Below are 12,505 nucleotides of genomic sequence, written 5' to 3'. Positions count from 1 at the left end.
CAGTGCTGCTAAATTATGTGTTCATCGTTGTCGCTACGCACGAAGCTTTGTTTGTCCCCGTGCCCAAAGAAGCTCCTCACCGGGCTGGTTAACTCTCACCAGCCAGTTTTTTTTTTTTTTGTTTTTTTTATCGGAAATGGTTTTATTTAAATATAAATATGTGTACAAAGGTACAAGCAATGAGAGCTCATTTTTAGCAAATAAAATTCTTAATACATTATTAAAAGAATAAAAGAAATTAGTTGTGTTCAAAAAAAAAAAAACGCATAGTAACTGCATTCAATGATTGATGACCAACTTAGAGAAGAAAATTCGTGAACCCAAATAAATGAACCAAGGTAGATACATACGTATATAAAGATACTTTACAATAGACCAGTTGACACGCTGTACATTAAGGCTTATAATAGAAAAATAAAGTCAAGCGATGATGTTTGCCTGCTCACTTTCAGTGACCTTTGTTCTCTCATCAGGTGCCTGGTTACAGCTTTTCAGACAAATGGCAGTACAGGCGTCCATACTGAAGCATCCAGAAGGTGGGATGCAACTGAGCCGGGTGCAGAAACCAAGTCTCAAACATGAAATGGACATGAATATAAACGCTGAAGATTTTCACTAGACACGTAATTTGCATGCAACAGAGAGAAAGTATCCACTCGGCCGTTTGTACAGATACTTAGTGTTTCAGGGTAGTACTGTTTCTTGTAAACATATTAAGACAATTTGATTGAGTTGTAAAACTTGAGTGTGTAGTCCACATTAGGACTCCTTGCCCCACCTGAGCCTGCTGAAGTTGATGCTGCATTCGTTTTAATGTTTAGTCAAGTTTAAGATTGCCACCATTTTCCAGACCACCACTTTTGATTGTTCTGCTAATAGCCATACTTCTTATTTTACAATCAGATTACAGTACCAGGGGAAGGATCGCTGTAATCGGCCGCAGCCCCCTGTTTCCCCCAATAGAGTTATCACCATCTTTGGGTTTTCATGGCCTTATTTTGTCCATCTTGGTTCAATGTTATAGTCCTTCTTTTAGACTGGAGGCTAAAATACACATTCTCTGCATATATCTCTCACAACACTGCTAAGTCCAACATGTCAGGGTTATAATGAGTAGAAGCTCCAGGAATACAGCTCAGACCAGAAGTATCCCACCACTGATTAGGCTCTTCATACAGTAAAGTGCCTGCAGCACTTGTTGGTCAGTAGAACTAGGCTGTTGTGCAGTACTGTTTACATCTGTGGATAGCTCAGTCTTTTATTAGTGATAGAGACACGAATGTGCTTAGAATTCCTTTTGCATGCCAACAAAACAGTAAATGACAGACAACAATAGGTTGGTCATATCAGTTTTTTTACCTCCAATCTGTCTCAGCTTGCATCGCCTTACTCCGGTCGTCATGTTTGACATTTAGTGTTCACACATAGTAAACTCTGGAATGAAGGTAAACGTTCACCCCAGTTGTGTTGACCACCAGAATTCAGGGGATGCCTTTGATTTGATTTTCTAGAGGGCCCTTGCGCTGACAGAATATCTCCTCAGGTTTGGGCGGGGGGTCCTCGTGTAGAGATATCCTGGTGAGGTATCACACTGTAATCATAAATTTGGTGTGAACATCACGATCTGCTGAGTTCTGCAGCTCAGGAGCTCTGCAGTTACCATTACTGTCAGTCACATCCAGTCACAACAAACAGGTTGGTTATCCCGTAACCTAAATCACATGACTCCCTCCCAATACTGTCCCCATCACGTCCTCGAAGGGACCGTCCAAGTAAAGAAAGTCTCTGTTCATGTTAGTCCATCCACACAGACGTGTGGAGGTGCCAAGGGTTATCTACTCACTGCTCCTGTACTTTTATTTCTCCATTTCTTTTTTTTTACTTTTTTCTTTTTTTGTCAAATTAGACGTGAGTCTGCATACGTTGTGAAGGTCGGCCATAGTCAGACTGCTGGGAGGACACTTGTGAGGAGGCATACGAGAAGCGAGACGAGCTGGACACCTTGCTGGCTTGATCGGACTGGTCGTAGGCATCCACCTTCTCATATGAGGCGGGCTTAACGTAACTGGTGAAGGCGCGGCCATAGGTAGCAGGTAGGTAAGCGGAGCCGCTGTAGAGGGGGTCAGTGGGATAAATGCTGGCTGGTTGAGCGGGCTGCTGTTGGGCTGCAGCTTGCTGTTGTTCATATGACGTCCTGCCCGCTGTGGTCGTTGCATATCGGTGGTTGAAGTCATACACACGAGGCTGGGTGCCATGCTGACCATACATGGGGCTGGGGGAGGGCAGCTGCGACGGAGTGTAGACTGGCCGAGAGTTGGGAACATATTCGGAGAACCCACTGCTGCGGATGTGGCGGTCTTCATGGCCCCGGACATTGTAGTAGCCATTGGTGGGGTCCTGTGACGGAGACAGAGACATGGATCGTGGACATAGTTCAGCTAAATAATGCAAAGTGAGCTATTCGATTCAAACAAGTGTTTTAAGTCTCACCTTGATGTCAGATCTCTCATCCTCCTCCTCTTCCAGGAGGTCGCTGTGTTCTGTACGCGACGTCCCAGGAGACTCGCTGCTGTTTGGGGCCTGAGAGGAGACCAGACATTTAAAGACCTCGCTTTGAATAAGAACAAACCTCAGCGTGTAAACAGCCTTAACGCGTTGTTTCCTAAACCGTCAGTAGAGATATCTGGCAAACAGAAACTGACCATGGGCTCTTTGACATCCTCCTCGTCATCATTGCCACGTGTAGCGTTGTGATCGCTGTGAACAATCTGAACTCTGATGTCGCTCTTGGAGAGACGAGTACACCTTTTACCTGTAGGGGTTGAAAAGTATTTCACTTGAAATTACCAAGCAGGCTCGGAAATACAAAAAAAAAAAAAAAGCTTTAAAAATTGTGGTTAAATGTTACAAAAATCAACAAAAACAGTTTTGATCTTTCAAATAAAAAGACTTGAGTCTGTCTCATTTAAAGAACTGGGCGTTGACCCTTTTGCCCATACTAACCGTTGAGCTCACCTTTGCCTGTGTGCCTGCAGCAGAGGGAGACCAGAGTGATGGCGCAAATGAGCAGGACACAGCCTCCTCCTACTGCTCCACCAACAATTATCAACATTGGCAGGGCTTCTGTAATGTGAATGGTAATATGAAGAAGGTGGTAGAGAGGGTGGGGGGTACGTAATTGTCAGGGGAAGGAAATGAGAGATAGTAGAAGGTAAGTGTCAGTGTCAAGAATGAGCAGATCAGAACAAAAGTGGTCCATGCTTCATTTGTCTTTCTAATCCCAGAAATGTCAGCACCTATATAAATTCATCTGGCCTGCTCACGAGTCGGGGGCTTACTGTATGCTCATGTGGGCAATGCAGCATCTCACAGCCTGGCTATTGCCTCTAATCTCTCTGAGGGAAGGGTAACAAGGCCTGACATGCAATGAAGCAATAGACAGTAATCTAATTAGAGATTCCAGGAGATACCGCTGCCCATTTCTCCAGAGTCCCTACTCTGCTACATTGATGTAAATTACTGGCAAGGATCTTATTTTTGGTGTCTGCTGTAACAAAGGCTTCCAAAAGCATAAGTGTAGTAGTACTACTGCCTCATTCTGAGATCACTTAAAGGGGCTGCAGCCCAAGATGCTGAACTTGCTTCTGAGACAGTGATGGAGAATATGAGTTCAAGCGTAAACACATGTGGCTTCCTCTAATTGACTTTTGCCTCCAATCAATATCTATGCTATGGGGCAACATATTCATTAAAGGACCCATCTGCTGATTAAATCATATCGATTAGAGGGGTATAATTAAGATAAGCACAAGACAGGAGGAATGCTTCCACCTAATCTGGCCCCGTTCACGGCAAGGATTGAGGGCATCACTAAAGCATCTCTAATGGGCTCAGGTGGGGATTATTTCTCGGGTCGGATTGTACCTTGCTCCTTCAGTGTGACAAGGGCAGTTCCTGTGCCGAAGCGGTTCCAAGCAGTGCAGTTGTAACGCAGCTGGAAATCCTGTGCCAGAGTCTCAGACAGCACCAGAGAAGAGAGGACCCCATGGTCGCTGGTTACTGTCTGCACTGAGAAACGGCCAGACGAACCAGAAGACAGACTCATGTCTCCAAAGGTCCACACCTGTGGAGATGAGGAAGAGAACATACGGAGTAGGGAGTGAGTCACTTTTCAATGAACTCCTCACTGGTGTCAGATCCCTCAGCTGAATGAGCACCACTTTCTCTCTCTCTCTGTTCTTTCTGTCTGCTGACCTCTGAGGCGCTCCATGGCTGGCAGAGCTCATAGGCTCATGTCTAAGCTGCCTCCTACGTCTGCCCTGCAGGTGAGGCCTAAGGAGGGTTAGGCAGCTGCACTATGAGAAAAGGCTTCTCTCTGCTACCTCTAGTATAAGGCCACAGGGCACCTGTCTCTCACTCCTCCTTACACCCTAATTATCCTCAGCCCCACGTAGGTTCAGCACTGAAACGGGGTCAGCCGAGTGACGCCTCTTGGGCCGCTAATTGAATGTGGTTTGACTGAAACCTGTAGGAAGTCAGTCTCCTACAGCTCCCCAGTGCCTGTGCAATCTCAGATGTGAATATGTGAGCGCACGTATTTCTCAGCCCATGAGGTGGAAATGAGATGGTGTGAAGGTAAAGCCACTCCCACATGGGCACGGCTACAAGGTACAAGAAGTAACATGAGCTAATAATAATGCTCTCACACCTATAACGCAAATGAAACGCACACTTACAATTTTATCAGGTGGTGGGCTACTTCCCACCTGGCACTCCAGCTTGCCCTTGGAGTGCTTGATCGCATGCTGCGTGGCGTCTGCTGTGATGATGGGCGGACCTGATGAGATTAAAAAAGAAAAGAGAGAGAAAGCAGAAATATTTTAAAAATGTAAACAGGATATTGTGAAACACCGACCCCAACACCACATCGTCAGCTAATGATTTTGATGGGGCTTATTCAACATAGTGATCCAAACAACCTGGCACACTCACCGTTTACAGTTAGAGTGACATCTCTTTCTGCAACACCAATTCGTGGTACAATGGCCTTGCAGGTGTATGTTCCAGCATCCTCCTGGGTAACAGCCTTCAGCTGCAAGGTGTTACCATTACTGAGCACCTAGCAAGAGATGGAGAGAGACAAGTGAGGTGCTAGGAAAAGAGGGAGAGAGAGAAGGAACAAGGCAGAAGGGGCAGACAAAGGAGACTGGGCCTTTCATCATTGTGGAGGCAGCACAGAGGTGGGCTGACCACTGTAACAAATGCTTGTGGTTTGAGTTTAATTTCATTGCGAAGAGCTTTAATCACAGCATTAAGCACTCCAGCCACCGCTGAGTGACCGTGCTGCTGGGGAGATTGTTGTAATTAAACAGTGGGGCCAGAGCGGAGTGTGCTATGGTGTGAGTGGGCCGCAGCCTTTGGAGCCGCTATATTCACTCACTCCTTAACTCATTGATCCCGTCATTCCATCAAGCTGTGATTTATCCATTTACCCCCTCTCCATCCCTCACCACCTCACTCCTACTTTCTCCAAACCCACTCGCTGCATTTTTATTTTTTTTTATTTTTATTTCACCACACTTATGGAGTAACCCACTTAATCCATTACTTGTGACTGTGTGAGGGACAGTGGCAGTGGGTGGATTAGAAAAATGGCTGTGTTTCCCTCAGAGAGGCCGAAACTGTGCACTCTTTGAGATGACAGCATCGCTTATGCCATTCTGCTGCGCTCCTGCCTCAGAAATTATATTAGGTGCCAGGAGAGAAGCTCCTATGGGATGTCCCCGATGACGGCAGGTTTGCTGAAAGACTTTTACCAGAATGATGTAAAGCGAAGGTGGAAATGTCCCTTTTGTTCCACCTACGAAATTGACTTTGAGGAAATGGATGCTGAAGTGCAGTCAGGCCCTTTTAATGTCTGGAAAGCAGAGATGCTGCCCCAAGTGTTATTTATGTTGTAATTCTGTAAGGGCCACACCTTAACTCACAGGTTGACTGACTGAATGACTGATCAATTGATTGAGTTGGGTATGACAGCGTGTCATGTGCCTTGATGTTGCTGTATGAATCTGTCAGTGGACAGACAGTTTTCTGCCAGAGGCTTTAGCCCTGAGGGAGCGTGGTGAGAGGAGGTGTTGAAGATTCAGCCTGAAAAAGAAAGTGTGAGGGATTCATGCCTCAAGGCCATGTGAGAATGTTTCTCTCTGGAGGGCTGCTGTTGAGTTGTGGTGTTGAAGCCTTGCCACCAAGATAAGGTGTTGACTAGTGTTTGTTTGCCTTACCACGCTGGAGCCCTGCTTGGTCCAGGCCAAGGTCAAAGGAGGGTTTCCAGTCCATGCACAGGTAAAGGCTGCATCCATCCCTAGATCCACCGTCACTGGCTTTGGCTCTGACAGTAGTCTGGGGCCAACTAGGGTGAAGCAACACAGGCAGCCAGATGCAATCAATATCACATATTTCTAGAAAATCTTTTATCCAGCTTCAAACACTGCATACAAGATTTGCCCAAAGTCAAACTCACACTGGACATCGACCAGGGTGCTGACGTTGGTGCTGCCCACAGAGTTGGACACCTCACAGGAGACGGGGTCTGTGAAGTAAGAGTAATCCACTGTCACCTCAAGGCTGTCCCCGTTTGCTTCAGAGATGGGAACTCCTCCTTTTGACCACCTGGGACAGAAGAATAATCACATTATATGCTCACATTAATTCAGAGAAGGCACTTAGCCATGCATGTCAAAGTGCCAATTAGCTGATTCATGCCTTGTGCCAATCACAATCAAATGCTGTCAATCACGCAGCCAATTTAAATCCACGTGTCTGTAGATGGCCTGTTCGTAGCTTATTATATTCAGGAATAGTTAAATGATGATGTCGTGTCATGTTAATTCCTGCGGGTTCTGTGTGCATGGTGGCAGAATCAGAATGTACGGTCGAGATTAAAGCAGAGGATCAATACCTGTATCCAGTGATCTCAGGATTGGCTGACGCAGAGCAGATGAAGAGAACCTTTGCTCCCTCAGTCACGGTCTGGGGCTGGACTGATAGAGTCACTGACGGAGGGTCTGTGAGTAGGAAAACCATCATGTTACTGACACTAAGTAACTGACTTCATTCTTCTATCACGGTGACATTTTGGTTGGTCTTTATCATGGGGGCTGTCGTGGGGACACTCACGCTGGACATTGATGGTGACCGATGTCTGTCGTCCAGCGGGGGCAGCTGGGTTAAGAACCCTGCAGGTGTAGGTGCGTCCAGAGTCGCTGTCCTCCGGGACGATTGGAAGCATGCTGACAGCTGTCTCCCTCTTCCCGTCCTCCATCGGTGTCTGTAGACAGAGCACCTGTTAGATGTTGCTGGAGGCCTGAGCCACAGGTTACAAACTATGCTTTTAAAAAGAGGTCCCGCTACAATCGAGGGGAGCTCAGAATCAACTCCATGTCGCACAAGCGAGTCACTTGCCATTTGTGATCACATCACTTAAGAATATTTCTATGACACTGCAGACCTTATTTTTCATGCGTGAGGCATTAAAATTGCCATCCTGCTCTTTGGCATGGCAGTTAAATCATATGTTTTATGATGCAGCAGGGGATATTGTGCTGTTCCCACATTTCTGAGAGTGTTCCCCGTCAGCGCTCCTTATTTGTCATCATCTTTTAAATCTATTTACTGCTCGCAGAAATCAATACGCCTAAGTGAGGGAAGGTGTAGATTCAGAAGATATGGCTCACCGCTCTCTCACTTCCTCCTCCTCTTCTTCATACTCACATACACTCAACACAGACCAGGAAAATCAACTGTGACCAAGGTGCCTGTGTGTCTGTTTTTCTGGGTGGTGACAGTGTGGAAGAAGTGTCTTTGGAAAAGAGCAAGGGCAAGCTGAGCCTTTTCCCTGGGCAACCAAATCAATGGACCAGGCCTTTCACTCCTTCAGCCAGACGCTCAAAAAGCATTATTATGCTGGATCAAATCACATCACTCCCTGTCACCACCCTGCACCCAGACAAAGCTCTAACCCCAGTCTCAGTCCGTAATGCTGGAAATCCTGAATCCTCTCCTCTCCTCCCCACTCCTCCCCACTCCTCTCCTCTCCTCTCCTCTCCTCTCCTCTCCTCTCCTCCTCTCTCTCCTCTCCTCTCCACTCCTCTCCTCCCCTCTCCTCTCCTCCCCACGTCTCTCCTCCCCTCCTCTCCTCCCTCCCCTCTCCTCCCCTCTCCTCTCCTCCCCACTCCTCTCCTCCCCACTCCTCTCCTCTCCTCTCCTCTCCTCTCCTCTCCTCTCCTCACCTCTCCTCACGTCTCTCCTCACCTCTCCCCACTCCTCTCCTCCCCACTCCTCTCCTCTCCTCTCCTCTCCTCTCCTCTCCTCCCCTCTCCTCTCCTCCCCTCCTCTCCTCTCCTCCCCTCTCCTCTCCTCTCCTCCCCTCCCCTCTCCTCTCCTCCCCTCCCCTCCCCTCTCCTCTCCTCCCCTCTCCTCTCCTCTCCTCCCCGCTCCTCCCCTCTCCTCCCCTCCCCTCTCCTCCCCTCTCCGTAGGCCCTAGCCTTCTTAAATGTGACGTTTAGCATCGTTTAGCGTGGTCAGAGAGCATGAAAAATGTGACACTTTCCCAGCCATGGCTGGCTTATGCTCCGGCGCGTCCCCATTGTGTTTCTGCATTGTTGTGGGTGATTTCTTCTCTGCAGAAACTCTACTGTATGAAACACTCATGCCTGTCTGAGCTTTGGCATGCTCCAGTTATGCTGTAGTGTCGCTGCATTAGTGAGCAAAGGGGAATGGAGGGGGGTTTGGTGAGTGATGGGGGAGGCGGTGGCGAAGGAGGAGGGGGTGGGGAGCATGAGTGAAAATGGGAAGGGGGGGGGGACTGCAGAGAGTGAGAGAACAAATCTTGCAAGAGAAGGGTGGCGATAAAAAAAAAAAAAAAAAAAAAACTGAGAGAGACCATGGAAGAAAGATGAGAAAAATAAAAAGAGAAATGGAAGAAAAAGAGAAGTGAATATTATACCCTACAAAAAAAATATTTCTGTTTTGAATAGCTTTGCATTTTTTTCTGCCTGTGTTATGTTTTGTAAAATCATGTGGGTGTTAGTGATTGAATGACAATGCCGAGCTAAGATGTGTTCTTACTGTACCTTGGAATAAATTGCAGTCTCCATGACCTCTCCATCTCTGTACCAGGTGATCTCAGCAGCAGGTTTGGCTCCTGAGGCTCTGCAGGTGAGGTTGTGTGGTGTGTGGGCCTTAAGACGTACAACAGGGCCGCCCTCTACCACAGGATCTGAAGGAGGAACTGTAAGGCAGAACAAACATACCACTCAAAAAAAAAAAAATACTCATTACAGCTCCAGGCTAGCACAGAACCACAAAGAAGCCATATTGATATTGAGCTTGTAGTTGCAGTATATTGCAACAGCACAAGAGGCAAACAGTGTCTTCCTATAGCCATGTGTCTGTTTAACAAGGTGTTGTCTCAGACACACACAAAGACCTAGAGCAGTTGTCTCACACACACACACACACTCGACCTTATTTATTTCCTTTCTTCGGAGCAGCATTATTACTCCATTTGCTCTTACTGTTGCAGACTGATGTTTCAACTGAATTGCTTATTTGTTCATTTATTTGCATGGTTTCTCACGCACCACTGGCAAGCCAAGCGTGCCACCCCTGATGAAGGCGTCTATCTCCCCACCCAATAAGAGAAGGCGTAAACATGGGGGTTTGTCCTGCCCTTTCTCGCTCCCTCTACCGAACCAATTTCACTGTGTGTATCTGAATTGTCAGAGGTCCTTCCGCTGCCGTGGCACGGACACTAATGGAATCCGAGTGCTAGGTGATTTTAATTTCCATGCCGATTCCCCTGACTGCACTCCTGCCGTTGACTCCTTTGACTGTGCAGGATTGCTTTGGTCTCATCTGGCCACATTGATTTACACGCACACACACGGGCATATGCACACACACATACGCGTGTACCGAAAAAGCCCACTTCTCTCTTTAAAACCCCTTATGGCCACACATAAACGTTAACCGCAGGCTCCTGAGCCCGATTTCATTCACATGTTTTAAAAATGCATATCTTCAGGAACCATCAGCCTTGGTCTTTGAGTGCGTTTAATCTAGAGGAGCCAGTTTTTTTATGATTAACTTTTTGCTGCTGCTGCATGAGCATCTTTGTGTGTGTGAGCATGCGATGACCACACCACTTTGTACAGCTTCCAGTGACACTGCTCCCAGAAAGCTGGGCTGTCGGACAGAGACGAACTGTCTGAATCATTTTGTGAAAATATTCTCACATCGTGCTCGTGATCTCCATCTGTTTGCCTTTCCATGGCAACCATACCTGCGCCGCTTGTCGCTCTGCCTCAGTGAATACACACCTTAACGGCAACAGATTGATTTAAGTTGAGCCTTGAGCGACATTACGTCTGCTGTTCCCTCTTAACTGTTCCCTCTTAATTTACCATCTTTCTGTCTGATATTTGCTTGCAGGTGAATCTATGGACAAATGACAGGACTAATTAATGGAGTGACATTCCTCTGTGTGCCAGCAGATGCCAGTAGTGCTTCGCTGATTTCAATTCCCACAAGACCTAGCCCTCCTTTTCACTACCTCCCCCCTCCCCACCACCACCTCTAAACGTTTCTGTGAAGAAGTAGATCACTCACATCACATTAATGTAAAAACCGCCTCGCGGTTGACAAATGTTGTGGCTCACTGTAAAATGTGCTAACTGTGCAGACCCTGACTTTCAAGCAACTACGCAAGGCATTTGTGACTGCAGCAATCACATTATCCTAGACGTCCACAGTCTTGATTATCACCACAGAGAGCAAAGGGTTTTTTCCCCAGTTGAAACTCTTGGCTGAGGCTAGCTCGGTTTGATTTATGCTTTCAGGACATGATTTTTACCAGGAACCTAGATTTACAACTGTGTTATCTTTGAGTGGTGATAAGAAATTATTCTCTGAATTGCAAATCACTTGAACTGTGTTTCTATGTATTTTTATCTATCCTAAGCTGTGGGTTTTTAAAAATGTATTGTACATTGCTCTTGTATATTTCTCCACATGCTTCTGTGTTTTGTGATGAAGACACTCCCCTTATTGTTCCCAGTGCTGCCAGACTGCAGGCCTTGGCACAAGGTCTGGCTGTGAGGATCATGAGTGAGCTGTGTATCTTACCTAGTACAGTGAGCTTGGCACGGTGGGAGCGCAGTGCTGCCTGTGTAGCCTGACACTCATATACCGCATCATCCGCCAACTCTGCCGAATCGATCTGCAAGCTGTGCTCGCCTGATAGTGGGTCGCCCAGTAAGGAATAGCGCGTCCAGCCTGCATGAAGCCGGCACAGAGAATGGAGTCAAAGACAAACAAACCAACCAACAACAAACACATAATGAAAGGACTATAAAATGAACAGAGGCGAGAGAAACGTGGAAAAGCTCTTTAAGACACAAATGAAAGCAAGCAGCACCTCACTGGGCCGCGGCTTTGAGCCGATGTGTTAGCAGAGCAGCGTGAGGCTGGAAATGCAACACGTGCGAGCGTTGCTGCATGAGGAGTCTGTCCTTTAAGCACTGACACAATAAAGATGGGGTGGCTAAGGTCAAGAGGAAGCCTCTCCACCTTCTCTCCAGTCTACCACACATTTAAATGTCAATGCGTGACAAAAGCCAATTGATTATCTACCTTCCTAGAAGACTCTTAAAATGCTAAACAACAAATTAAAGTTCAGTGTGTGCAGCAGTGACCGACCTGTCTGCAGTACATTGTTCTCTCACCATTCATTTGTGTAAAACCCCAATGGTTGACAGAGAGAGACTTGGTTTCTAATGAGAGCTGGCATTGATTGTAGCAAGACAGACAGAGACAAAGAGAGCAATAAACAGACAGAAAGCAGTGGAGAAAGAGAGAGAGTGAGAGAGAGAAATATGAGGTCAGCGATGATACCTGGTAGGTCTCTTTCTCCGCCCAGTGCAAGGCCATCTTTGGTCCACTGTACCATTCCCCGGTAACCCACAATGACACAAGGTAGAGTCACCGATTGACCAGATACAACCACCTGGTCCTGGGGCTGCTGGGAGAAGTAGGCTGCTTGGGTGGCTGCTGAGAGAGAAGAAGAAAAGAAGCACATTGTGAATAGCAGCTCTCACAGAATTCAACTTTTTCCATGATTGCAGTCGGTCAATTTGCGCTGAAATTCGACAAAATGGCTCTAAAATATATAGGTATACAGCATGGAGTTTCAGAGTGCAGGGGCAGTGTGTTTCTGCTTTGCCAGCAGGGATGGAAGATGTGAAAAGGGAAAACTTGCAGTGTGAAGTGTGAAAACCTTAAGTATGAAAGAGAACAGACTCTTATGAACTGGTCTGCTCACTCTCCTTCTTTCACAGCACTTGCTGAGAGAATTGATGAGGCTGACGTGTGAAAATATTATTTTTTTATTCCTACAAATGCAGCTTCTAAAAGGAAGAGTCAGCTGCGCCTCATAACTTATTTAACT

At 46.8% G+C, this 12,505-nt stretch overlaps 1 protein-coding gene across 3 annotated transcripts in view; it reads right to left on the bottom strand.

Moving 5' to 3' along the window:
* Nucleotides 1–234: 234 nt before the first annotated feature.
* kirrel3l (kirre like nephrin family adhesion molecule 3, like) overlaps nt 235–12,505 on the bottom strand; it is a 32,565-nt gene continuing 20,294 nt past the window's right edge. The window contains exons 2-15 of one of the 3 annotated variants that reach the window (XM_026294148.1): nt 11,953–12,105; nt 11,185–11,334; nt 9,132–9,289; nt 7,177–7,327; nt 6,959–7,064; nt 6,521–6,669; nt 6,282–6,409; nt 4,993–5,119; nt 4,737–4,837; nt 3,925–4,123; nt 3,004–3,123; nt 2,703–2,812; nt 2,491–2,580; nt 235–2,397 (exon numbers count right to left, since the gene is read on the bottom strand). In XM_026294148.1, the coding sequence (XP_026149933.1) occupies nt 1,903–2,397; nt 2,491–2,580; nt 2,703–2,812; nt 3,004–3,123; nt 3,925–4,123; nt 4,737–4,837; nt 4,993–5,119; nt 6,282–6,409; nt 6,521–6,669; nt 6,959–7,064; nt 7,177–7,327; nt 9,132–9,289; nt 11,185–11,334; nt 11,953–12,105 (2,237 nt within the window). In that variant the 3' untranslated portion in view covers nt 235–1,902. Of the gene's footprint in view, nt 2,398–2,490; nt 2,581–2,702; nt 2,813–3,003; nt 3,124–3,924; nt 4,124–4,736; nt 4,838–4,992; nt 5,120–6,281; nt 6,410–6,520; nt 6,670–6,958; nt 7,065–7,176; nt 7,328–9,131; nt 9,290–11,184; nt 11,335–11,952; nt 12,109–12,505 lie in introns of all 3 variants that reach the window. The other 2 variants (XM_026294146.1, XM_026294149.1) reach the window with 2 other exon arrangements.

The sequence above is a fragment of the Mastacembelus armatus genome, chromosome 16, assembly GCF_900324485.2.
Source record: "Mastacembelus armatus chromosome 16, fMasArm1.2, whole genome shotgun sequence".
NCBI lineage: Eukaryota > Metazoa > Chordata > Actinopteri > Synbranchiformes > Mastacembelidae > Mastacembelus > Mastacembelus armatus.
Note: the sequence above shows the minus strand (reverse complement) of the source record. Positions and strands in the feature narration are given on the sequence as shown.